This window comes from Mus caroli, unplaced genomic scaffold, assembly GCF_978045245.1.
Source record: "Mus caroli unplaced genomic scaffold, Mus_caroli_1 scaffold_2, whole genome shotgun sequence".
In the NCBI taxonomy this organism is placed as follows: Eukaryota; Metazoa; Chordata; class Mammalia; order Rodentia; family Muridae; genus Mus; species Mus caroli.
Window position 1 is genome coordinate 23032036 of NW_028227257.1, and position 27900 is coordinate 23059935.

Sequence of the window (27900 nt, forward strand, 5' to 3'; positions counted from 1 at the left end):
CCCCTCATTTGGTAATATCTCTCTCAGCAAAACTCTGGCCTGAGAGAGGAGAAGCCTCTGAGCAGGCCACTGTAGCCAAGGCTGCCCCTTGGTAGCTGAGGCCCACAGCAGTAGGGCTGAGACTGTTCCCTCTGGGTTAGATGCTACTGCCTGTCAGTGGCTGCTTAATGAGTGTTTCCTCTTAACCCAGCTAGCTCCCAAATAATTGAGATTGGACTACTATATTTATTTAGCAAGCTTTAAGGGAACAACAAAAGAGCAGTATTGCCGGGTAGTGGTGGTACACACCTTTAATCCTAGCACTTGGGAGGCAGAGGCAGGTGGATTTCTGAGTTTGAGGCCAGCCTGGTCTACAAAGTGAGTTCCAGGATGGCCAGGGCTATACAGAAAAACCCTGTCTTGAAAAACAAAACAAAACAAAACAAAACAAAAAGAGCAGTATTACTCTATTTTAATTCTCTAAGCTAATCTGGCTACCTCCCAGTCAAAATCACAGTGATACTTGCACTTTAGTACTGACCTGGCTCTCCAGGTGTTTTCTCATGGTGTCTCCTGGACTCTCTCCCCATGGCAAATCCCCACTTCCTCTCTCTCTGTGTTTTCCTCTGTTTCTCTCTCCCTCCTTCTCTCTTCCTCCCCTTCCCTCTCTCCCTCTTCCCTGGCTGGGAGCAAGTCCAGCCTTCCTCCCTCCCTTGCTCTGCCATTGGCTGGTCAGCCAGCTTTATTTGGGAGCAATGTTTACACAACAGTGGGACATGAGATTCTTAGAATAAGAAATGCAAGCAAATGTGGGAGCACAGAAACAAGCATTGAATAATACAAGAATCTTTATACAATCTTTATGCCTGTTCTTACCCCTTTCCAGTCCAATAAAAGGCTCTTCTTAATTGGCAACTTTGGATAAAGTTTTCTATTATCTATTCTAATCTTGGTGAGTTTAAAGTTCTATATCTAAATCATTCTTGAGCATAACTTACACAGCCCTTAAAACATTTTCCTAAATCTGAAACAATTTAAACTTATATGGGAGACCATAACTCTCTAGTCTCCAATCCCATCGGAGACCTGAGGAGGAGTAAATACTGAGGAAACAGGAAGTGCAGCCAGCAGCTCCCACAGCTGTAGACGGGACAGAGATAGTTGGCTGCCTGTACTGCTACCCAAATCTCTGTCATTGGCGCATCATCTTTAGCCTTCTGGTCTAGAATAACTAACAGACTTTTTTGTGAAGCAGGAATTATGAAGGACTGCCTATCTTGTCCTTGCACAGTTCAGCGGTCGACTTCCCTGTGCCTTGTCTGTCTAGTTTGGACAGCGTTCTGTCTGCAGTTGAAGCATGGGCTTTTCCTTTGCCCAGTGGCTAGCTTGTCACAACTGAAGCAACTCCACATGGAGGTCACTGATGCTCACCATCTTCTTTGAAATGGAATGGGGTGCTGCCAGGAGCTGACCTGCCTCATTGTCAAAAAAGGCTTTAATTTAATAAAATATCTTTAAATGTCATATTCTGTGGATCTCTGAGGTTTTTAAAGACCATCTATCTATCTATAGTATATCTGAATTGTTTCTAGCAATTACGATCTGTTCAATCTAGGAAAGATATTTTTGTAATTAACTAAACTAGTATCTAGTATGGCCATGAGTTTGATTGCCTGACAGCTAATTTGCATTTCCTAATTATCCTAATCAGTTTATAATATCAACTTTCAAAAGCACAACACTGCATTTTTAAGAACTGCATAGGTACAATACCTTAGCATGTTCTAGCAAAATATAATCTTAAATCTGTATCAATATATAAAGCTCTATACAATGTAACTAAATATAACTTTAATTTTTATCAATATACAGAGCTCTATTCCAATGTAAGATTTCTGGCTTAATAACACTCAGGTAGAACGACCAAGAACCATGTACCCCACCTTTGGGAATGGGGATCATTATCTTGAAATTGCTTCCTTACTGGTTTTGGGTGTCGTTTTTCTTTTTGAGGCCCAACAAATTTGGGGTAATAGCTAGTCTTAAGCAAGCTAGTTGTAACATTTGCTGTCCAGTCTCTGCATGCTAAGGAAGTTCAAGGCTTAACTGACATCCTGGCTGGGACAGTCTATGATGCTGGACAATCTAGTTAGTCGTTTTGAAATTGTTGTGGAAACAGTGAGGCAGTCTGAGGTAAGGTCAGGCAGGATGCTGGAATAAACATGTCTCAGCATCTCAGTATCCCCGAGGGTGAATCTTGTCAGGGCTGCCTTGACTTCATTGGTGTCTGTAAACATATAACTCTCACAGGTGATATACATTTCTGCACTAACATATGTATGGAATATGCAGTGAACACAGTTCAGTTAAAGATGATTCTCTCTGTTCAAGCAAGTAAGGCATTTGTTTTTCTTTATAAATTAGTTTGGACTGTATAACCAAACCAACGTAAATGTTTATCTATGCTATTTGAGTTGCCAGTGTGAGTCCTGAGGGTTTTGTAGCCCAAGGTTTATTGGCCTCACATAGCTGAGGTTCTAGCTGAAGACATTTTCACCTCAGAGCTGTTCCCAGGTAGGGGGACGAGCGAATGATGTTACCTGTCCAGTTTGGTTTTCTTGATTTCTTTCCTTCTGTCTGCAACCAAGAATTCCCTCCTCCTATGTCTGGTCCAGTGTCCCCACAGGCCAGAGAGTCTGGTGTGAAATGTGAGCAAGAGGCCAGGGGTCTGCCTGCCACCCTGAGAGTGACCATGTGAACACTGCATGGCTGCTGGCCTCAGAACCTCTGTCCTTATGCAACAGACAGTGTGCCTGTGGAATAGTGGAAGAGACTGAGGGACGGACTGGGGAGTGCTGTAGGGTGGCAAGGGCAGACAGCCGAGAGGGAGTCCTCTTACTGCTGATTCTGGCTCCCTGGTCTGTATAAGAAAGATGACACTGGTCCTGACTAGATCACTGGTGCTCTGACCTGGGGGCAGTTAACTGACAGATCCAAGCAGTGTCCTGTGAGCACAGACCCCAACACATGCTAGTTCCAGTTCACAGAAGAAATGCCCAGGAAGTATTCACCCACTCTTAACTGTTAGTCCCATACAGGCCTTCCTCAGTGTAACCACAGCCTATGGGGGCCTGGCTACCTGGTGCTTCCTTACAGAACCATCCTGAGCCCTCTGCTGCCATCCTGTCTCCCAGACCTGAGCACTTCCTCACTTCCCCACCTTCCCACACGGGCCATGGATCAGTGAGAATCAGAAGGGCTGTCCGAGTCTGAAAAGAGACCGGGAGAGCAAATAGACAATAGAAACCATGGGAGGTAGTCTATGACCTCAGAGAATTAGGGGTGATCTGGCCTTCTGGAGGTTCCCAATCTTCCTGAATCAAGACATGGAACAGGTGGAGTGCTGTCATTACCCTGTCTGGGTCACCTGATTGCCTCTCACCTGGATAGTGGCACTGGCTCCTCACAGGTTCCCTGGCTCTACAGTTGTGTCTAACACAGCAGTCCAGACACAAGTCAGTTCACGTCTCTCTTCTGCCCAAACACCCAACTACAGCAAACAGCGCTCTGAGCTACAGTCTGGTCGGCTCCAACCTGAGTTCTACTCCTCCCTGCTTTGGTCCACTCTGCCAGTTCCAACCTTGGCCCCGGCCTCCAGGCTGTGCTCTGGTCCTTCTAACTAGAATGCTTTCTCTGCTACTCCGTCGTTTGTTCCTTTCTGATCTTTCCCCAGAAATTATCCCATTCAAGTGGAAGCATCTCCACTCACCCTGCTAGGACCCTTAACTCCTCATCTTGCTCTTCCCACAGTCCACAGCAGAGACCAGGGCTTTGGAAGAGAGACCTGAGCTAACAGGACCCAGACTTTGGCCACTTCATAGCAAGAAAGGTCTAGATGGGTCTAATGAGACTAAGCCTGGCTGGGGGAGACACAAGATCTGAGATGTCTGTGGTCAGCAGGAAATGGAGACTGTTAAGAACCACAGGGTTTGGGGACTCCTCAGCAGTTCAGGTAAGCACTGCGATTATCTGGGAGTGATTCAGTGTTGGTTTTCACCACGGCTGTTTCCAGTCACTTCAGCAGGGGATGGTATCTCAGTCAAGCCAATGTCTGATGAGTTGGAGAGCCCAGCATATCACAGTGCCCTGGGAATATTAAATAATATTTACAAGGGATGACGTTGGGGACATAATTACCGACAGTAAGAGGCAATCAACGGCGGGGAAGTCTTCCACTGTTCGAGTGGTGAGACGTGACAGCTAGGCTCAGAGGAAGAAGGGGTTGTTAAGAAGGCCGGCAGGAGGGTTTGGCAAGTCATTGCTGCTGCTGATTCTGTTAATAGGATAACCCTGCCTTGCAAATAAGAGCTGGACCCCAGGAGGCCTGCATTTGAGATCTGGAAACCAGGGCAGGTCTTGCCAATAGCCTCACTTTCTGGATGTGTTGAAATTGGAAAAAGAGTTCAGAGATCTGCTATCCTGAGGATTCTCCTTTTATGGCTTCTCTTCCATAAACACTTCAAGCTTTCAGTAGTAATTACCTTGTTTTCAGATTCCTTATTCATCACACAGGATGGTGGAGTTTGATCCCATAGACCAACATGGTGGTGAGAGAAAGTCGATTCCTGAGAGCTGTCCTGGCCTCCATACACATGTAAACACATACAAACACATACATGTAAACACATACAAACACATACATGTAAAGAGAGCACGACAGACAGACACACACACACACACACACAAGGGACCCAAAGTTCTGTCATTTCTGCTGCAAACATTTCGGGCCTCAGACATATTGCCTTGTATAAATGTAATTTCCCTTCTGTATTTTGTAATAACTCAGGGACAACTTTTAATACTTGGAGGAACCTGAAAATTTTATCAGAATCCTCAAACCCAAGCTAACTCTCTTCTATATAAGGAGACTTAGGGCCCCAGCCCCACCCCTGTTCAAAAAAAGTTTGTCCAAGGTCACATAGCTGCTAGTCAACCAAGCCAAGGCCTGGACCTTGGGCAGGGCTATAAGGGATGGCTGCCCTACACATCAAAGGGTAGCGAAGGGAAATCATAACTGTGAACTCAAGACAGTGTGGGCTATGGGGGCCCGAAAGCACAGGCTGGACTCCTGTTGTTGATGCTTACTACTGGGTGAGCCTGGAAAAACGATGCTCTCTGAGCTCATTTTCATACGCCAGACGGGGATAACTGACTAGACTCACTGCACGCTCTTTGCTGTGAACATTTTCAAGCAGCAGCTTCTCTTGTTCAACCCAGTTTAAGCATAAAGAGAGAGGGGCATCTGGGGAAACCCAGGCACTTGGGAAATGGTCCAACATCAGGGTGCTGTCTTCAGAGTGACCGTGGGAAACATATTTTGCCCCAGAGGTGCTGCTCAAATCAAGTACGATGTGTTACTGCTTGATAATGCCACTCCAAAAACCACAAACCAAAAACTCAATGCATCTTAAGAACTTAAGAACTACAGCTCTTAAATCTGTGTGGAGTATGGTTTGACAAGTGTTCCACCACAAACCACTGCTTCTGAGGGCACGCTGTGGGTGGCCTTCGTCTGTCACTATGTGGATCTGCCTATGCTGGGTACTGCATGTGAGTGGAAAGCTTGTCGTGTGGCCTCCTAACCCCAGCACAGTCTATTAGTGAATGTGTGGTCTATGTGTTAGGTGCATTTGTGTGTGAGCATGTGGAGGTCAGAGGTTGATACTGGATGTCTTCTGTCACTGTCCACCTTATGTCTGAGACAGGATCTCTCACTGAACCTGCAGCTTACCAAGTTCCAGCTGACCAGAAAGTCCCTAGGATCACCCAGCCTCTGCAGCATTTTGATTACTGGTATGCACTGCTGCCCTGGCCTTTCACGAGTTCTGGGGATCTGAAGGTCTTCACGCTTTACACCAAGCAGTTTACCCATTGAGTCATTTCCTCAGCCCCGGCAGAAGGTTTGTACACATTGCAGCCTGCATCAGAAATTCATTTGTTGGGAGATGCACTTTTAACCCAGGCCCCAGGTAGTTGTGATGAGTGGGCTTTGTGGTAAAAGAGGAATAGCAATTCCCACAAGGTGAAACTTGAGGTTAATGTAGAGCTACAGGGTGTGTCTCTCTGCAAAAAGGCAAAGCTGGCTGGCTGCCTTCTCCAGGGACTGTAGGGGTGAGCAGGTCTCCAGGGTGGGTTCTGCAGGTAGATGTGTTGTCTATGCACACAGCTTGGCTACTTTGGAAACCGGGCAGATTAGCTATAAGAGACTCACACAGGGGGATTAGTCCCAACTCAAAGACTTTAATGTACATTGTGCTCTTGGAAAAACATCTCCAAGGAAACAAGAGGAACCAAAAGTCTTAAACAGCAGGACTCTCACTCACTGGCCTGCTGTGAGCTCAAGCCTCAGAAGGACTCCAGAGTACAGCAGAGAGCCTGAGGTCAGGGTGGAGGGCCTTGGAGCCCTTCTTGAGACAGAACTCTGCCCACACCGCACAATGGGTGTGCCTTCAAGAATCCCTAACACCAGAAACGTGACAGCACTCATGAGAATCCCACAGCAGGGCTGGGGAGAGTTAAGCTACCCAGCTATCTCTATGGTTCTGAAGAAAAGGCCCAGGCTTTACCAGGGCTTAAGAAGCAGGCTCAGAGCAAGACCCCCTCCTTTTGCTGTTGATTTCCATGTCATCAGAAGCATCATGGGAACCTTTGTGAGAAATGGGAACCCATGGGAGGTTTCCACATCCTGCTGCAGAGTGAGGCCTCAGGATGACGGTGACAGTAGCAGGAGATCCCACAGCCAGCAGCTGACTCAGGTATTAACCACTGTGGCTTTTGGCAGAGGAGGTGTGGCAGATGAAGCTGACCTCCTGCCAGACTCAATCCACCATCTTCCTTGTCACCTGTCCCCAGCTAGGCTCTTGAGAGGTCAGTGGCCTGAGTTTTGGCAGGTTTCCTTCCATCCAACCAGGAGCAGGAAGAAACTCTATACAAACCACATTCGGCTTCCAACCCACACTTAACTTAAAAACTCACTGACTTAATGCCACAGACCCTAGGATGGATCTGGTTTCTTTCCTCTTTTAAGCAGCAATGGAATAAGCAGCTAGTTCTTTTGGATTTAATGTTCATTTTCTCGTTGTCAGAAGGAATTAGACTGTTGCTGGGGCAGGTTTCATCTTGACCTCTTCTTTTCCTGAAATTCAGCAGCTGGGCCAGTCTATAGGAAACCATACATAAATGGCCACTTTTGCAGCAAAGGAATGTATTATGGTGAGAGCTCAGGTTCCAGCTCCATCTTTGCAGGACCTGACTGGATAACTGTGCTGGAGGGTTCCATCCAGGACAGATGAATGGGGGAGACCCTGGGTTGTAGTGATGAGGGAAGAGGTCTCCCACAGCTTGAGGATTTACAGTTAGGCCGACTCGATGCCCTCGGGGAGCTCCACCACCACTGGGGCACAGTCCTCTGGCTCTGAAGTGAAGTCCCAGCGGAACTTCTTAGTCAGGTGGGCTTGGAACTTCTCGGCTTTCTTCCTCAGGGTGGCTTCCACCGCAATACTGCAGGCAGAAGAAAAGAAAACCTACAGAGAACAGAGGGTAAGTTACTTTTGAGAACAGGGGGCCAAAAAAGCTGTGGAATTTTCCTCCTGATGTTCAGCTCTCTGGGGCAGTAGATCAGCTGCTGCTGGCACTGTCCCAGGACACCTGCTCTGCACCCCCCCAAACCAAGAAGGAAGACATTGGAACAGGACTGGAATGGAAAATTACCATACCAAGCACAGATGCCCCATGACAAGTAAGGCCACGAGAGTTACCACCAAAGCCCTACCCAGGGTGGGATGGAGTGTGAAGATCTACAGGGCACCCAGGCATAACACAGAAAATAACAGGGTATACCAGGTGTTGTAAAGAAAAGTCTGGGGAGACCGTAAGCCCTTGGATCCCATAAAGTTCTAGGCCCTCAGCCAACAAGGCTGAATTGCTGCTCTGATCTTCTAAATGGGCCATGGACTGCCAGTTTGAGGCTTCTATTCCTCTTAAAAGGTGTCTTTAATGTTCATTTTAAAAAGCATTACCATTGTTTAAATCGTGGTAAAACAGTTGCAGCTACCATTTAAACTATTTCTAAGTGATTAGCCAGTGTCAATATGTAAATTCCCATTGTGCAACCATTACCAATGCTCATCTTTAGAAACCTCATCTTCTCCAACTGACACTCTACCCACAACACACCATTCCTTCTCATTCCCTTCCCCTGGCATCTGGCAATACTGTTCTACTTTCTGTCTCTGTGAATCTAGTCATAGTATCTGTCCAATTGTGGCTGGCTTATATCACTTAGCACACTTTCAAGGTTCATCTGTGTTGAAGGACACATTAGAATCTCTTAAACTAAAGAGCAGAGCTAGACATGGTGGTGCACATCTGTAATCCCAGTACTCAGAGGGCTGAGGCACAGGAAATTCAAGCTCAAGGCCAGCCTGGGTTACACAGTAAGGCCCTGTCCCTAAGCTTCCCCACCTCCAATTCATGCACACTTGTAGGCTAGCATGTTTGTGTGTATGTGTATGTAACACACACACACACACATATTTTCCTTTTAAAAGGGCTTTATAGAGCCAGGCGTGGTAGCGCACACCTTTAATCCCAGCACTTGGGAGGCAGAGGCAGGTGGATTTCTGAGTCCGAGGCCAGCCTCATATACAGAGTGAGTTCCAGGACAGTCAGGGCTATACAGAGAAACCCTGTCTCGAAAAACCAAAAAAAAAAAAAAGAGGTCTTATTTATTTTTATTTATGTGTATATGTGTGCCTCTATGTCTGAGTATGCCATACTAACATAGGTGCCCGCAGAGGACAGAAGTAGGTGTTGAATGCCCTGGAGCTAGAGTTACAGGTGGCTGTGAGCTGCCTAACATGGATGCTGGGAACTGAACCCAGATCCTCAGCAATTAAGCCCTGATCCATCTCTTCAGCCTCTGTTGTCCATATTCTGTTTGCCATACACCTGTCAATGACCAATTAAGGTGTCTGTAGAGAAAGAAGCTTCCATGACTATACTGTCCATACACTTGAGTTCCTGCCTTCTGTTCTTTGAGGCAGACCCAGACAGGGAACTGCTAGACCTCAAGACAACTCTGCCTTACGGGACACTACAACTGTACCACAGTACATCACTGCCAGGAGAACGCCAGGGCTTTCAAGTTTCTCAGTGCTTCTTCATCTTTGGACAGCAGCCCTTCTGATGGGTTTGATAACTATCTCAGTGTAATTTTGATTTGTACTTCTCTAATGATTAGTGATGATAAACATATTTTCACGAGGTTACTGTATGTTTGTATATTTTCTTTGGCCAACTGTCTCCAACTTCTTTGGCTGTTTTGAAGTTGGGCTGTTCAATTGCTGAGTTACATACATTCTGATACTGAGCTGTTATTTTGATGTCCCCACAAACTGTTTCAGCTAATTCAAACATGTATGAGGAACAAAACAAAAGGGTTTTTTTTATCCATTTGAAGGGTATTCCAGTTCCTGAGGATATCGCAGGTCTACTACTTCTTAAACAACCTTACTGTTCTCAAAGAAGTTTCAGACAATCAAACTGTACTTCCACCATGCTCTGAGAAAAATATACCAAAATGTGCTTTTATTGTTTGTTTTTAAATTAATTGATTAACTAATTAACTTTTTAAGACAAGGTCTTACTATGCAGCCCTGGCTGGCCTGGCCTTGAGCTCACAGAGATCAGCCTGCCTCTCTCTCCCTTCCAAGTGCTGTAATTAAGGGCACAGCCACCACATCACCTCTGCATCCATACTTTCAGGATATGGCATGGTATTCAGTTACCCAAAAGGGAATACAAAGGTTCTTGTCTGCCACCTGTTACCCTACAGGCCTCCTGCAGACATGGCCACAGAGCACAGCAACTATGATTCAGTCTCTCCAGTTGTAGCTGGTCTATACACCACATGGTTTAGGGAGCTTGTCTGACAGGGGCAACAGACAGACTCTGCAGCTGATTCCAGTGGCAACATCAAGTTCTCCACTGGAAGGAATCATGACTCCAACAGCCAGCCATAAGAGTAACTTCCTGGAGCACTACTGTATGGTCTGGCTAAGAAAGCTCCTGTGTGCTTGTCTGAGCTCAGGGTTACCTCAATCTCACTGAAATAACAGGCTGACTATTTACAGCTGACCTCATCCAAGAGAAAAGCAACCCAAAATAGTGCCTCTCATACCTGCGTTCTGGACTCCTGGTATTCTAACATAAACATTGTTTAATGTACAGAAGAATGAAGAGATTTATTTTTGGCTCTTCTGCAGTTCCTAGCACTGAATAATTGTTCATTATGTGACGGCACTGGAGATGATCTAGGATGAGCTTGCACACCAGGCCCCAGACTTCTGCTGGCTTATGTGACTTGCAAAGGCCTAAGCTGAAATGAATTGCTCTGAACTCTGTTCCTCTAGACTGGGTCTGGCTTCCCTCGTGGCATTTCTCACACTGTCTTATGTCACAGTGGTTTATGCCTTAAAGAGCAGGGAATGAATCCTAATTACCACTGTGTCCAACATAGCACATTGCCCAGAGCCTGGCACAGCTAGGTAGGGCCCTGGTATGCTAAGCAAACAGAAAGAACAACACACAGATTGAAACTGTTACAGTTGGCAATAGCCGGAAGTGAGAGGCTGGAACAAGCTGCGCTCAGAGTCATCACCCATCCTCCCCCTTTTGAACACGCCTGAGAATAAAATTAACAAGTAGTGGGTAAAAGCAAAGTCTCTGGTCTTCTCTATTAAGCTGCTAAGTTGAAAGGTTTTTTGTCTTTGTTGTCATTTAAATCTTAACTACAAGCCTAGAAGGCTGGAGGGCAGGAGATTACTACTCCCATTATACAGATAAGGATACTGGGTCACTACACCATCCTTAGCATGATCCGACCATGCTAGGATAGTCAATCCTATAATTTACAACCTTCTTTTGTCTTTTTTTTTTTTTTTTAAAGATTTGTTTATTTATTATATGTAAGTACACTGTAGCTGTCTTCAGACACTCCAGAAGAGGGCGCCAGATCTCGTTGCGGATGGTTGTGAGCCACCATGTGGTTGCTGGGATTTGAACTCTGGACCTTCGGAAGAGCAGTCGGGTGCTCTTACCCACTGAGCCATCTCACCAGCCCGATCCTAAACTTTTAATCCTGCCCTGTGGATGCTTCTACAACTGTTGCCATTGATGGTCTCCAGAACCTGGGCCACAGAACCACAGTGACTGTCAGTTTTAAAGACCAACTTTACTGAATTATACTTGCACACAATTAAATGTTCCCATGGCACTGTCTGACTCACTTGGGTAAATACACGATTATACAGGGCACTGGCTTTCTTTCGGAATCTAGTTCTCAGCCAGGAGCCTCTGGATTTGTTGAGGCCTCATCACACTTAGATCTCAGAACAGGTTGGTGACTCTTAAAAATGCTCTGGTGTTGCCCTTGGATGGTCAAAGCCTTCTTCCCCCAAACCCCACTCCTAGCCCCTCCCCCTCCTTTCTTTTTTTTTTTTTTTAATAATTTTACAAACTTAATAATTAATTTGTTTTTGACTAAGATACTGTCTCAGTACATAGTTTAGAAAGGCCTTGAATTCACTATGTATTCACAATGTGGCCTCTGATTTTCAGTTCTGCCTCAGCTTGCTCCGAAGTGCTGGGGCTACAGGTATGTGCTACCACACTCTGCTTGGTGGTTCATAAACAATTCAGGAAAGATGTTTAAGAGTATTTAGTTAGGGCTTGGGATACAATTTAGTAACAGTGATTGCCTAGTATTGGTGAGGCCTTGGGCTCAATTTTCAGTGACCCTCCCTCCTGTAGGTGATACTGGGGGGAAGGCATTTATTCAAGCAATAAAGTATCTGTTTTTTTTTTTTTTTAATTTTTGGATTAATTCCATGCTTTCTTTAGAAAAATTAGTAATCATCTAGTTACTTTATTCCCTAATGTAAAATCAAGTAAAGATTTCTAACAGCATGAAAAAATGAATCATCTTAATTTTGGCTGATTATTCTTGGATATTGTTTTTAAAATACTTTTAAAACAGGATGATCACATTTTGCAAATGAATGCATTTATCTAAAACAAAAAACATAGGCCAGGCAAGGTGTTGGCGCATAACTTTAGTCCCAGTACTCAGGAGGTAGAGGCAGGTAGATTTGTAGGTTCAAGGCCAGCTCGGTCTATAGAGTAAACTCCAGGCCAGACTAGGATACATAGTGAGACCCTACCTCAAAACAAAACAAACAAAAGCCCCCAAGCCCAAATAAAGTAAAAATAAAATACCAAAATACCAATACTTTATTAAATCTATTATAAAATTAAAAAAAAAAAAAAAGACAAAACAAAACAACCCTCAAACTCCAGTCATAAACATGAATGCTTTTTAAAAAGCAAAGTTTGGTGACCATAGTGACTATATCACAGAGGATAGCTGAGCCTGTCTTGTCCTGATTTTTTTGTCTAGTCCAAAAAAGAAACTTCCTTCAAAAAACAGCAAAACTGCTCAAATGACTGACTTACAAAGGAAACTGGCCAGAAGAGCACTTGGGTTATCTCTGTAACCCAAGTGGTTTTATGGACAAGACTATACAACAGTGATAAGCAAGAGTGAAAAGCACCAGGAATCATTGCTTCTTTTACGACAGGGTCTCTGTGTAGTTCTGACTGTCAAGGAACTTGTTATGTAGACCAGGCTAGCCTAGAACTCAGAGAGAGCCCCTGCCTCTGCCTCCCAAGATGTGTACACCAGGCCTCATGCCTTACTTTTTTTTCTAAAAATTACACTTATTTAATTTAATTTATATGATCACACATGCACATAGCATGCATGTGGGGTCCTGAGAGCAAACTGAAGTCCCCAGCCTGGTGGCAAGCATCTTTACCTGCTGAGCTTTCTCCCTAGCCTGAAACCAGGCCTTCCAAGGTCAATTCAGAAAATTTGGGCTGTTTCAACAGGAGCTAGAATTATATAGGTGCTCTCCTACAATGAGCTTCAGATCCAAATCTCAGCCTTGTGATCCCTGGTTCTGAGTGTGAACGAAAACATAAGGCACTTACAGCCTATGAGATGCGATTAAAGGTCTTGTATGTTTTGAGGGCTAAATGAGACAATATATGTTGAACATACAAAAGCCACAGTCGGGGAGGTGAAGGAGGTAGATAAATGTATCTATTAGAAATATTTACAATATGAAGTTGGAAAGATGGGTTCAGTGGTTAAGACCACTGGCCGTTCTTCCAGATGATCTGGGTGTGACTCCCAGCACCCACGTGGTAGCCCTGAATCTGACATCCTCTTCTGGTCTCCATGGGCACTAGGCATGCAAGTGGTGCAGAAACATATACAGGCCACACACCCAGACACGTTGAGACTAGGGTGTAGCTCAGTTGGTACCTTCCTCACAAGGATAAAGTCCTGGGTTCCACCCCCAATACCTATTACCTGCACATGGTGGCACATGCTAGTCAACCTGGTACTTGGGAGGCAGAGGTAGGAGGACCACAAGTTAAAGGTCATGTCCATCTATAGTGAGTTTGAGGCTAGCATGAGATAAATTAGACCTCACCCATCTCAAAAATAAGACAAACAACACAACCACACCCCCAGAATCCTATGCGTAGAACTGCTGGAGACAGCGCCCAGAGCAGTAATGAAGCGTGAAGCTGCCTGCAATGCATCCACAGCTGTAACAAAGCACCACGGTCACGGGCTGTGTCACTGTATGCCTACACACTAGCAGTCACTGGACAGAACCCTTGCTTTGTGCATAACTCTTTCCAACACACTGTTAATTCCAGATTATCTTTTCATTGACTTTAAGGAAGTTATGGTGAGTTAAGTTGTTTTAAATGAAAGGAAACAAAGGGTTTTTTTTTGTAAAACAAATCATTTTTATTCAAGCCATATCCAAGGGATTTGTAAAAGCCTGTGGCATTTATTCAAGTGTCTCACATGGGAAGGTTAAAGGGAAAAAAAAAAAAAAATCAATGGCTAAGACCATTATGGGGCTGATTTTAGCCATGTCAATGTGGCTGTCTTTAATGTCTGTAAGTGCTTACACATACACATACCAGTCCCTCTTCCCGGGCAGTAGACAGACATTTTCATTCCTAAGCAAGGAAGCCAGTTCCATGTGACTGGCAGGGGAGAGAGCAGAGGAAGCTTTTAAGGTCTGCTTCATTCAGTCACAAACTCCCCAAGTGAGTGCCTCTGCATGGGGGATCAGATTCTCACTGCCAAGATGGCTCATTAAAAAAAAAAAAAAAGTTTTGTAATATCCTAGTCTCCACTGTGCCTTTTGAAATATCAATGTCCCCCACAGAAAGCTCTTCTAGAATTCTCAAGCCCCTCAAAATATTATCCCCAGTCATAATCTGCCATTCCCTTTTTGATGTATCAAATGCCCTTTATAATACTTCACTGTTTCTTTGTATGCCTATTTTTTATTTTCTGAGACAGAGTTTCTATGTAGACCAGGCTGGCCTGGAACTCACAGACACCAGACTCCCTCTGCCTCCCATGAGTTGGAATTATAGGTGTGTGCCACCACTGTTCAGGGAAAGGGGAAAGGGGAAAGGGGAAAGGGGAAAGGGGAAAGGGGAAAGGGGAGAGGGGAAAGGGGAAACGGAAAGGGAAGGGAAGGGACAGTATGGCCTGTCTGGGGCTTGCAGTGAGTAGACCACAGCCATCGCCTTGATGGGAGAAAACAGCGGCTGGAGACTAGGCCAAGAGCCCAGTAACAACGAGCCTGAGGGCCAAGGCTGGCACACTTACACTGCCTAGGCAATAGGGGAGCCAGGGGATCAGAGCTACATTTTGGAGCAGCAGAGGCAGCAGTGTGGAAAGCAGAGGGTTTAACAAGGTAAGCACGGAGACTGACAAATGCTGATGGAGTCTAGGGGACACCAAAAGGCCTGGGCTATGATCACGGTACAGGGCTGGTCTGCAACACCATAGCTGGGAATCCTTCATTAACTCACCTCTTTACTTCCTGCCATCGGGAACTTCTGACATTCTTGTTTAAGTATATTCCCACTCGTAGAACAGAATCATGTACCCAGAGGTGCTCAGTCAGTGCTCCTAAATCAGCATTCACCCTGGAGGACAGGAGCCCTAGCTAAGTCCTAATTGTATCCCTCAGCAATTGCAGTGGAATCTACACATAAATGTTCAGTAACATTTACTGCTGTGGCATTTTAAAGGCATATATCCTCAACATTTTCAAATCATGACATTAGATGGTATAACTCAGTTAGTAGAATGTGAGGCCCTGTGTTTTATCCCCAGTGCCCCATAAACTAAAAGTGTTTGGCACACACCTGTAATCCCAGGACTTGGGAGGTAGATAACGCAGGATCTGAAATCCAAGGTTGTTCTTTGCTACAAAGGGAGTTTGAGGCCAACTAGAGCTAGAGACAATGTCTAAAAACAAAAATCCCCAAACAACCAAATGACATTAAGTTTTTCAAACTCTCAGCCCTGCACAACCCGCACCGGCCTCGAGCAATCCAGCTGGGCCCTTGGTGTGTTTTGCAGATCACTGCTGCAACACATGCTGGGAACACCATGGCCTTCCTGTGCTTGTGTAACAGCGTTCACTCACATCGTGAAGCTAGTACCCCACCACCTATGGGTCCCCATAGAGGTGGAATAAAGATTTAATTTGTCTGTTCCACAAAGAACAGAAAAGGCCAGTTTAATTCTTCTGAAGAAGAACACACAGGCTCAAGCCATCACTTGACAGATACATCCCCACAGTCACAAGGCCTCCAAGTGCCAGAGTTCCCAGGCAACAGCCTGCTGCCTAACTACAGGCTGAGGGCTCTGAAGAGCGGTCTGTTCCTTCTGAGAAACGGGGTGGGAGGGGTCATGGCTGTAGTCAGTACTAACTTTTTTTTCCAGTGCTGAAAATTGAACCTAGGGCCTTGAAACTGTTAGGCCACCACTTAGCAGGTTTTTCCTTCATTTGAAGACTGAGAATGGTCTGGTCTGTCAACAGACACACATGATGCTTAATCTCAGGCGCCAACCTGATAGGAGCTAGAATCACCAGGGTGTGCCTGTGGGGATTTTGTTGATTAGAATTAACTGAGGCACAAATATCCACCCAGTAGTCCCTAGGCTAGGATCCTGGAATGTATAGAGAGAAGCAAGTGAGCTACACAGGCATTCACCACTCTCTGCTTCTGCTCTGTGGAAGCCATGTGAGCAGCTGCCTCAAACTCCTGTTGCTGGACTACCCCACTAGCACGGAATGAAACTGAACTGTAAGTTCAAAGATAAAATCAAGCTAATTCTCCTCTATATTGCTTGTATCAAGTTCTCTCCCCACAGCAGCAGAACAAGTAACTCAGACATCATATAACACAGTAACTATGGTGTCTACTACCCAGTGGCATTAACAAATACTAGTTTCTCCCGTGGGCGGGAATGAGAGAACCCTGCACCATCTTGCATGGAATGGGCCTTATGGGGGCATCACACAGAGGAGAAGAGATACATTGCTGGCACAGGAGCTATGGGAACAGATAACTAGCTGCTTCTGTCTCTGCAAACCCTGAGAAAGTTACAAAATGTGAGTGACAGAGGCTGTCCCAAGTACATAAAGGAATGGGATCTGTTTGCCAAGGGAGGAAATAGTACAGGAGGAAGATTCTAACTTGTTTGAAGCTCTTTCCCTAATTACCACTCATAATGAAAATTTAATTGCCAAGTTAAAAGCAAATTTTACTGTTTCTGTCAGAGAATCTCTGCAGAAACTGGCACATTTTGTTTGAACAGGAAATCAAAGTTGCTTTAATGCTTAAATGAGATCTAAGGAGCTGCAGATGTTTCTTTGGGAATAACGAGCTTCAAAACTCGGCCTCACTAGGCTGCATCAACTCACAGCTTCAGCAAGAACTAGAAGCTGGTGCTCTGGCTTATGTGGCTTATCCCCTGGGCTCACGACGTGGAAGCTCATGTGTTTGGTGACTGTAAGAGGTGGGACCTGGTGAGAGGTTCTTCGCCCACTGGGTAGTACTCTTGGGAAGGATTAATGGAGCAACCGTGGGGTTCTTTGGTTGTTTGTTCACAGAAGTTGTCACTGGTAGGGCCACTAGGTCTTAAGCTCTGAGCCTCCACAGCACTCACCGCTGGGGCTGGAGAGACGGCCCAGCAGTCAAGAGGACTGGCTGCTCTTCCAGAGGTCCTGAGTTCACATTCCAGAAGTCACAACCATCTGTAATGTACCTAGTGTAGGCCCTTTGTGCGGAGAGAGTGCAGACAGAGGGTCTCTGGCCAGAGGTGCTTACAACACAGTACAAGACAGAGAACTAGGAAACATCAGGAACATCATGGAAAACAGTAAGAAAGAAGAAGGTGGCCGGCAGAGGGTGGTCTCACATGGTGCCTCCCTGATGAACCACATGGCTGTCAGTGCAGAGTACCCACCTGTAAGGTACTGGTGAGGAAGTTGTCCTGGGAGACAATGTCCACAAAGAAGTCAGCAGGGATCTCACCAAGCTGGTGGTACAGGATGGAGATGAGGCTGATGTACAGGGTGTGGTGCTTCCCCATGGCAGATTCAGACCGACACAGAAGGTTCAGGAGCCGCTTCCAGTGCTCAAATGCCTCATACACATTGCCCAGCAGGAAGCACACAAAGGCAAACTGGAGCTCACCTGTGAGGTACAGAGAAGGGCTAAGATCCTCAGAGCACGGAGCTCCGGCTAACACTTCCCTACATCATTTACAAGGCTGCCATTCACACCACACCTTAGCACCAGGGAGGCCTGCACCCTTGCCATCCAATAGACCTTAGAATGAGATTCTTCATTCACCAATACTCCGCCAACGTTTGCTGAACGGCTATCAGTCCAAACCATGGGCCACCAAACTGTGACTGGGTATTTACTCAAAACTGGGCCCCAAGAGAAGAAAGAGGTAGTACTACTATACGCCTGGCACTTTAGGTGGGCCCTAAACCTGCCCATCAGAATTTCTAGATCTCATTAAAAGCAAAGCTGCTCAGGGTTAGAGAGGTGGCTCCAGGGCTAAGACTATTTGCTGCTCTTCCAGAGGACCAAGGTTCAGTTAGTAGCACATGCTACAGGCAGCTAACTGCCACCTGTGACTCCAGCTGCAGGGGATCTTCTGGTCTCTGTGTGCACCTGCACTCATACACCTATTCCCTACACACACACACACACACACACACACACACACACACACACACGAGACTTCAAAATAATAAAATAAATCCTAAAAATTAAAAACAGAAAGTAAGTAAAGCTGCCTATTTATCAACGACAAGATTTTGGTGAAGCAGAGATGACAGGGCCCAGGATTTGTAAACAAGATCAAGGTGTAATTTTTTGTTTGATTGGTTTTTAATTTTATGTATATGAGTATACTGTCTCTCTTCAGACACACCAGAAGGCATGGATCCCATTACAGATGGTTGTGAGCCACCGTGGGTTGCTGGGAACTGAACTCAAGAACTTTAGAAGAGCAGTCAGTGCTCTTAATCGCTGAGCCAACTCTCCAGCCCCTAAAGGATAGTATTTTACAATTAACATCTGAGTCATTGACATGGTCACCTCTTAGTGGCTACTATTCTAAGTTTCCCAGATGACATGACCAACTCTAGGGCTAGTGAAAAGCTGCCATTACACACCACACTCAGCCCTCAGCCCTATTCCTCTAGGTCATCAGGAAAGGTAGCATCTCCCTCACCTTAAGATGAGGTTAAGGGTGTGTCCAAGATTGTATAACTAATGCTTTGAATAATGGAAGAAAGCTATAACATATTTGATACTGGGTAGGAATACGTCTAGTCTCCCACAGCAGGAAATCCCTAAGGTCTTATTGTAGGGCTAGCCTACCAGTCAGCTTAGTTTTGTTTATTTAATCACAGGGCTCTGATTCCATCTCTGTGAGCAGCCTAGTGGCTAAGAGCATGGGCTTTGGAGCCAACCTACCTGGATTCAAATCTTAGCTCTCCTACTTAGCAGCAGTTATGACCTTAGGCAAGTTACTTAATCTGTTTATGCCTCCATTTCCTTATCTGAGTATTATAATGGAGAATAAACTACTTACTGCAGTGCATGGTAAGTGTTTGGAATAATATGGGGCACACAGCAGCACTCAGAATGCTACCTCCTATTCCCAGTCCCCAACAAAGAAAGACCTAATACTCTGGATGCCACTGTACGTATGCAAGCCACTAAGGCTTTGCCTGGCAGACAGGATACATCTGATGTGGCAGGATGTGGTGGTTCAACTTGTCATCACAGCACTCAGGAGGTAGGAGGCAGGGGAATCACTGCCCCTGCAAGTTCCAGGATCCTGGATGCACTCCCTGGCTTCAAAGGTGGCCACATTTAAGCTATGTATATGGGCCATTAAAAAAAAAAAAATCAGCAAATAAGCTCTTACATGCATGGCATTTGATCCGTCACCATTAAGGGCAGGGTTTCCTGATTCCAGCCTGTGAAATCTTTTCAAAACAGAGTGAAATTTTCTTTGCATAGTGACTTATTTCTGTTTGGTTTTACCTGGTTAAACTGTGGAACTAACTTTAGCTTATTCTTTTGTAGTCACAGCCCTAATTTACTGTCTGATTTGGAGGGGTGTGTTGAGAAAGGGTCTCACTAGCCAAAGCTAGGCTGGAAGTTCTCTGGCAGGGAATTAATATAAATTTGTGAGGTTTTGATGGTAAAATTTAAATGATGGTATCAGAAATAATTTCAAGGAATTGTTATACAGATTCAAACTTGCCCTAAACAAATTTTTTTTCTTCTTTCTTTCTTTCTTTCTTTCTTTTTCTCTTTTCTTTTCTTTCCTTCCTCTCTCTCTCTCTCTCTCTCTTTCTTTCTTTCTTCTTCCTCCTCCTCCTCCCTTCCCCCTCCTCCTTTTTTAAATTGTGAAATAAGTTCCTGGCTGGCCTGGAACTCACTATGCAGACCAAGCTGGCCTTGAACTCACTGAGATCTAACTGCCTTCCCTGTGCTGGGATTCAAGTGTGCCACCTATGTCGGTACAGATTTATTTTGAATATTGAAATGTTTAAGAGATAGAAAACAAGATTGCTAGTCATGTTTAAGCAAGAATTCAGGGGTTACAGATATAACACAGTAAGTCATGCACTATAATGTACCTACTAAAGATTTATTTCTTTTTATGTGTTCTGTCCGAGTGTCTGTGAGAGGGCACCAGATTCTCTGAAACTGGCTTTACAGACAGCTGACAGCTGCCATGTGGGTGCTGGAATTGAACCAGGGTCTTTTATTAGAGTAGTCAGTGCTGTTACCCACTGAGCCATGTCTCCAGCTCCATGATGCACCTATTAAAATGTCCATTTTATCATCAATTCAGCCAAGGATATAACAAGGTCTATAACCAAACTTCTATAAGCAACCTTCACCAATAGGAAGTTATGTGAATGCCCTGGACAGTTTAGACAATATACCTTAGAGGTATAGCAGGGGCTGGGGAGATGCTCGGTCAGGGAAATGCTTGTCTCTCAAGCACATGGACCAGAGTCAGGCCCCAGAACTGGAATTTAAAAGGCTGAAGTGGTGGGACAAGTGTTCCAACTCCCAGCACTGGGGAGGCAGAGACAGGCAGATGTTCACCCAGGGTCTACTACCAGTCTACTTGGTGAGTTCTAGATCAACGAGACACCCTGTCTCAAAAGAAAAAGATTAGCAGTATTTAAGGAACAACACCCCAGAGGCTAACCTTTGACCGCCATATGTGACATGTGCATAAACACACAACAAGAGCATGCCAAATGTTTGCTGTCACTAATATTCAGAGATAGAAAGAAGATGGCAGCTTTTCAACCACTGAACTGAACAGGCCCTTGCTAAGAATCCATGCTGAGCGCTGTCAACAGTGATGAACTGCCTCCAACCCCTGCTGAGGAGGCAAATCTGGTAACTCTCCTGCAATCCAACCCTAAACCCAGGTACCTTCACCAGTGCTTACGAGGCTCCACTTACAACAGAAAATAGGGGCACCTAAGGAGTGGCCACGGAGAACTAGTTCCACAGCTCTGGGCACTGTACAGCTAGCCGTAAGGCAGGTGAGCAGTGATGGGGAAATGCTCACAGCACAGCACAGAACACTGCTCTCTGATCCTGTCTCTATAAAAACCACATACACTTATACAATAGAACTGAACTGATAAGACTGAAACATAAAGGACAAGTGAAATACATAGAAATACACAGGAAAAAGAAAAAAAGTACAAGTGAATTCAACCATGAAAATAGTTATTTCTAGAGATAGGACTTAGAGTAAACTTTATTTTTATTCTGTGATAAGTACATATTATTTTAAAATTAAGAGTGCAAGTAGCAGGCCGAGTGGTGGTGGCGCACGCCTTTAATCCCAGCACTTGGGAGGCAGAGGCAGGTGGATTTCTGAGTTTGAGGCCAGCCTGGTCTACAGAGTAAGTTCCAGGACAGCAAGAAACCTAGCAGAGAAACCCTGTCTTGAAAAAACAAAAAACAAACAAACAAGAAAAGAGCTCAAGTAGCAATAAAACTATAACAATTTAAACAAAAATAAAAGTCCTGTTCTAAGCCAGTGAAGAGAGAAACATTTTAAGAACTCAAAAGCAAACTGAGGTATCAGATGGAGGCTTTAATAACACAGACAGATTGGACCTAGCAATCAGGAGCCTTGGACTCGGATCTCAATGTGACTGCTCTATTAGTCAAATCCTTTCTCTCTGCAAGGGTGGGCTATGTCAGCAATTAGCAAACATGGGATTATGTACACAAGCTCATCAAAGATGCTCAAATTATTAGATAAGACACACAGACAGCTAGACCCGATACAGATCTCTTGACTTAAAATCTCTAGGCTAAGGTGTGAAATGCCTTTTGATGACTACTAATCAGTCCACCTTCTGCCCCCTTTAAGAACACTGGGTTAGAGCCGGGCGTGGTGGCGCACGCCTTTAATCCCAGCACTTGGGAGGCAGAGGCAGGCGGATTTCTGAGTTCGAGGCCAGCCTGGTCTACAAAGTGAGTTCCAGGACAGCCAGGGCGATACAGAGAAACCCTGTCTCAGAAAAAAAACCAAAAAAAAAAAAAAAGAGCACTGGGTTAGATAACCCAAGATAAGCCCCCTATTCTAAGCATTCCGAGTACCCCCACTAGTATCCTTCCCCAAAGCCTAGCTCGTTCTTACCAAGTACATCCTGGGGGTTGCCAGGGAACTGCTTGCTGAGCACAGTCTCGAGGGCATAGCTCAAGTCCATGCTGTGCCTGGTGATTTCTGCTGGTGTGGCTCCTGCTGGGAACATCTGAGTGGGCAACTCTGAGAAGCGGATCTCTGTCCCAGCTCTGGGCCTCATCTTGGGCAGCCGGGCTAAGCCCTCTTGGTAGCTTTTGCACTCGGTGCCGCAGAGGGGTAGGTTCTGCTCCACCCTGTCCTTGGTGTGCTTCATGGAAAGCACAGGCAGCACATCTGAGAAGGCGCAGATCTGCCTGCTCTCAGGCTGCAGCTTCTCCATGGTGGCCTCACTGATGAAGTTGGTGAGTGAGATCCATTTCTTGAGTGTACCATACGGGTAAGGTCCCAGAAACTGGTCTAGCTCTGGGAGATTGGCTCTCATAGCTTCTACTTCAGCCTCTGGAGCTGGAGACAAGTCTACTTCTTCCTGGACTGCATTCCAGCGCAGGACTGTCAGCCCCCGCTGCTTCAGGCTGAGGAAGAAGCCCATGCGAGGGCCCACCTCCCTGGGATTGGCCTTGTCCACAGAGCTGTAGTAGAGGAAGTGGATTCCAGGAGGAATCATCTTCACACCCCGGAACTTGGGCCCCACCTCCCAGGAGTTGTAGTCAATGCCAAACTCTGTCCCCTTGGGCATGTTCAGAATGACCACCGTGGCTCCTTCAAAGAAGAGCTGCTTGGCTAACTCAGGATCCATCTGCATGGAAGACATGAGGCCAGTGGAGGGTAACCAAAAGCAGGGCTCTTTTCTGTCTCCTAGAGAGAAAGAGAGACAGAAACAGTTGATCAGAATATGGGAAAAGAATACTTTAGTTCTTGCACATTCTCTATGTCAAATATTGAATTATATCCTGACAGAAATTAACTCCCTTTAATCTCCATGGCAACCCTGCATCTGTCTAACAGATGAGGAAAATCAGAATCAAAGAGATTTGGGGGTTTTGATTTAAGGAGCAAGAGTCTTCATTCCACCACTTAAAGACAGGTGGTCACATAGTACCAAAATAAAACCTGCCTGCTGGTACTGCAGGCTTGTGTCCACTGCCCATCAGATGTCCCTCTTTCAACAGCAGTGGAAGGTGGAAACAGCTCAAATGGCTCATTTTAAACTAGAACAATGCAAAATTCACCTTAAGCTACAATTCTACCTAAAATCTGCTACTGGAGAGTACCATAAGATGACCAAATCAAACTGGCTACCTAATTTTCCATGAGCATCTAAAATTAACAAAAAGTCTGAGGAGCGAAGGAGAGTTTTTCAAACTCCCTTCTTTCACTCATCAAAAGCCTACTTGGAAATGAGGGAAAGCAAAGGGCTGGGCTCCTAGTTTAAAAACAACCTGCCAGGGTGCAGTGCTACATGCCTGTATTCCCAACCCTTGATCTGGAGTTCAAAAATCACCCTTGATTGCTAGAGACTGTCTTCTCAGAAATCAAACAATGAAACCAAGCGGCTGGTGAGAACACGGTCCATCAGGTGCAGTGCTTGTCCATTACACACAAAGGATCCTTGGAACCACAAAAAAAAAAAAAAAAAAAAAAAGAAAGAAAAAAAAAAAAAGAAAAAAAGTTACAAAAAAATTCTGTGATAGACAAAGACAGAGGCACAAGATCAGACATTAAAGTCATTCTCAGTACACAGTGAACTGGAGGCCAGCCTGGGACACATACACAAGACACTGTCTTAAAAACAAGCAAACAATCACAAAACAAAAGCACCGAAAGTCCAGGGATCAAACAGCTTCCCCAGAGTCACAATCCCTCCAGAGACTGACATGGCAGGTCTACAGTGAGTGCTTGAGGAGAGGCTTAGATTCTTTATTTTATCCACATTTAAATTCCCTATAAGGACATTTTGATTGAAAGCAAAGTGGTTGAGGGTGCTGGCAAATGCTCAGTGAGTAGAGGCACCTGCCTTGTAAGCCTGACAACCTCACTTCGATGGCCAGAGCCCACTCAAGGGTGGAAGGAGAAAAGAGAGCCCACAAAGCTTCACATGTCTGCCCCAGCATATGACCCACCACCCCATCATGCACTCACATGCACTCGATGCTAAAAACAACTGTGTAGCAGACACTGTCTCTGCAGTATTTGTAAGAATGTTTTCAGCATGAACCAATCAATGCAAGCCAATCAAGTACTTCAACTTTTACTGAATTGAGTACTAAGTCACTTACTAATCCAACTGACAAAACACTCAGATTACAGGCACTACCCAGGATCTTTCCTGGGCCCTAAAAGAAATGTCCACAGAATAAGACTACTGAAAACCAGATATCTATATTTTACACAGAAGTGGCCTCAAAATCCACAAGCAGGAAAATCAAGTGCTGGTTATGTTTACTCTTTTATTTAAAACAAACAAAAAAAATCCTTTTACAAAAAAATATTATTGTCTTTACCTAAAAAACCAGGAGAAAAGACTCTAAATTAGCACTCTTTTTCAAACTGCAAGATGTATCTTGAGTTAAGAAATCATTTTTAGGGGCTGGTGAGATGGCTCAGTGGGTAAGAGCACCCAACCGCTCTTCCGAAGGTCCGGAGTTCAAATCCCAGCAACCACATGGTGGCTCACAACCATCCATAACGAGATCTGACTCCCTCTTCTGGAGTGTCTGAAGACAGCTACAGTGTACTTAAATAAATAAATCTTTAAAAAAAAAAAAGAAAGAAATCATTTTTAGACAGAAAGCTATCTGAAATAATGAGAAAAGTTAGTTACACAGAAGCCAGAAGAGGATGCTGAATTCCCTGACACTGGAGTTAGAGGTGGGTTTAGCACCATGACGCCGGTAGGAACTGAGTCCAGGTCCCCTGGAAGAGCAGACAAGTTTCTTAACCACAAAGTCATCTCTCCAGCACCAAGAAGAGAATTTTTAAGCTATCGGAATGCCACAAGTAACAAGGATAGGAATGGTTCCAAAAAGACATGTGCTTGTATATAGATGTGATCACAGCATCAAAGTCTTGGGACTGTAGTTCACAGTAAAAAAAAAAAAAAAAAAAAAAAAAAAAAAAAAAAAGTCTGAAACGTACAAACGAATACACTCTTCACAACCCTGCAATACAGAGACAACTCCTCAGCGTATTCACCGCCTTCCAAGAGTGGAGAGTACTTGGTCCTCAATGCGTTCTCTATCTGGCTTTAGGGAATGGCCCGAAAACGCAGCATGAATTTCCCTGGTCAACTCTTCAGCTTATTTAATACCACCCCAATCCAAAGGATTGTTCTAACCACACTGGCTTCTTTCTGATCCTCACACCAGAGAAAACTCTACCCATAACACTTGGTCACACAATTATTTTTCTTTTTTTTAATCTTAGTAAAGCCTCCTCGACCCGGGACTAAGTCAAATGTTGGCGATGACACTCTGGCTACCCTGTTGCCGTTCAATTCCAGGGACAGGTGTGTAACTTTGTGTACTTGGTTGAAGACTGTCAAGCCCACAAGACTCGAGTCCCTGATGCCTAGCATACACACGAAGCTTAATTTTTTTTTTTTTAATTTACGATAATATGCACTTAAATACAGGAAGCCGGGTGGGTGACTTACCGGAAGCCACGCAGAACCAGCTCAAGTGAGTCTCGTTCTCTGGTTACAGTTAAAGGGGGGCGGGGGAAAGTTCCTTCGGAAGCCCCAGAGACCCTGACCACGGTGTCCTCGGGGACGGGTTCTCAGGAAGAAAGGCCTCCTCAGACACCAGCTCACAAGGCCAGACTCCGCCAGCGCGATTCTGAGACAAGAAGCGAGGTGGCCGGACCACACACAACGAAACCGGAGGCCGAAAGGCGCACCGAGGGCCGACACTCACCGTAGCACCTCACGCTCCGGCTCCGCGGAAACGGGACGGAAGTTCGGCTGCTTTGGTGCCGGATAGGTGCTACGGAAAAAGTAGTCCGGTGGAGCCCCCCGAGTCTCAGAAGAAATGGCCCGTGCTTCCAGGTTCCTCACGATAAGCACTGCAGTTTCTTCTTACTGTTTCGTTTTACTTCCCGAATTATAAATAACGACTTTAATTAAACTATCCACTTTATATCCCCGTCCAGAAACATACTCACCATCCACAGTCCATTTGGTCTCAAGCAGACACGGGCTGGCCAAAGCATGGTTCAGGTGTTGGCACACAGTAGCCACAGACTGGCTCAGTCATGGTTGGTCCTCTTTAGCCACATTTCCTATGCCGGTCACCATGTCAAAAGTTCCCTATTATCTACAAGTCCTGGCTTCCAGACACATTCATCCCTAGTTTCAGAACCAAGGCTGTTGCCTGAAGGGAGAGCCATTCCCTTCAACCGCAAACACAGCAGTTCCTCTGGAAATGACCACCCAGTGTTTTCCAGGCCTTACAAAATACAGCAGTCAAGCTATCAATGCGCACTGAGTGAGGAAACCTGCCTGTCTTTTTCTTCTCTATTTCCTTAGAACCTAGCACATAGCCCTCATAAATGTACTGTGTATTTAATAACAAATCAAATGATGTGTATAGTAAATGACTATCCATAGGCCTTGCTGTATTAGTCAGGGTTCTCTAGAGTCACAGAACTTATGGGTAGTCTCTATATAGTAAGGGAATTTGTTGATGACTTACAGTCCAGCTCTCCAACAATGGTGAACAGCAGCTGTGAATGGAAATCCAAGGATTTAGCAGTTGCTCAGTCCCACAAGGCAAGCAGGTGAACAAGAGAGAGAATCTTCCTTCTTCCAATGTCTTTATGTAGATCTCCAGCAGAAAGTATGTGCCCAGATTAAAGGTGTGTGCCACCATGCCTGGATCTGGAACTTGCTTTGTCCCACATGACCTTGAATTCAGAGGTCTCCCTGTCTTAATCTTCTGGGATTCATAGCCACTATGCCTCAAGATCTCCATGCCAAGATCCAGGTCAGACATTTGTATCTCCCAGTCTCCAGATTAGGGTCACAGGTGAGCCTTCCAATTCTGGATTGTAGTTCATTCTGGATATAGTCAAGTTGACAACCAGGAATAGCCAGTACACTAACCTTGTGCTGAGTGGTTCTGTACATCAGAACTCCACCATGAGCCAGAGCTACTGGGAGATACATAGATACTACTACGTCTAATCTTCTCACTGACCATAGTCAAGATGTGACCCTCCTTTAATCTTGTACTGCCAACTTTCCCGACCTGATTGTAAGCTTGTTTATCTATAAAGGCAGGATTCTCAAAGGCCTTCAGTCTCTTCTTCGGGTGACTTTACCAAGACTGGCTGTAGCTACAATGGCTGACAGAGCAGAAGACAAATAACCTCCAACTTCACTATCGCCCACCTGCCTCTTAAGTGGCCTTCCTCCAGCACTGATGATTGTCAATGGAGAGAAAGCATGCCCAAATTCATGGAAAAGCCTTGCCATTCCCAGAAAGGACAGGAGTCCCTCTGCCCCCTTTACTGGCTATTGATTGATTGATTGCACCATACCTGCATATCTCTAACCCCGGGTTGGTAAAGGGCTTGATCTGAGTTTATCTTCCATTTATCTTCCTATCCCTTGCTGATAGATATGTCCTCCATCTTTTTATTGGTGCTACGATTCTGGGAGAAGAATGACCAAGTATAGGGATGAAGACTTGGCAATTAGGATTCTCAATCTACAAAAGAGGAAACTGAGCTTCACAGAGGCA

General features: G+C 45.2%; 1 protein-coding gene across 6 annotated transcripts; it reads right to left on the minus strand.

The window, feature by feature from the left end:
• Positions 1 to 6259: 6259 nt before the first annotated feature.
• Positions 6260 to 27896, minus strand: Aar2 (AAR2 splicing factor). Of its 6 annotated transcripts, none has more exons than XM_021154273.3 (5): positions 26851 to 27896; positions 23626 to 23770; positions 22217 to 23017; positions 17465 to 17694; positions 6260 to 7562 (listed from the first exon to the last, which is right to left on the minus strand). In XM_021154273.3, exons 3-5 carry the CDS (start codon positions 22971 to 22973, stop codon positions 7395 to 7397), a joined length of 1155 nt encoding a protein of 384 aa, XP_021009932.1. In that variant the 5' UTR covers positions 22974 to 23017; positions 23626 to 23770; positions 26851 to 27896; the 3' UTR covers positions 6260 to 7394. The 6 variants fall into 6 exon arrangements, with proteins under 6 accessions (XP_021009932.1, XP_021009939.1, XP_021009942.1 ...); XM_021154280.3 differs by lacking the exon at positions 26851 to 27896 and adding an exon at positions 26321 to 26838; XM_021154283.3 differs by lacking the exon at positions 23626 to 23770.
• Positions 27897 to 27900: the final 4 nt, after the last annotated feature.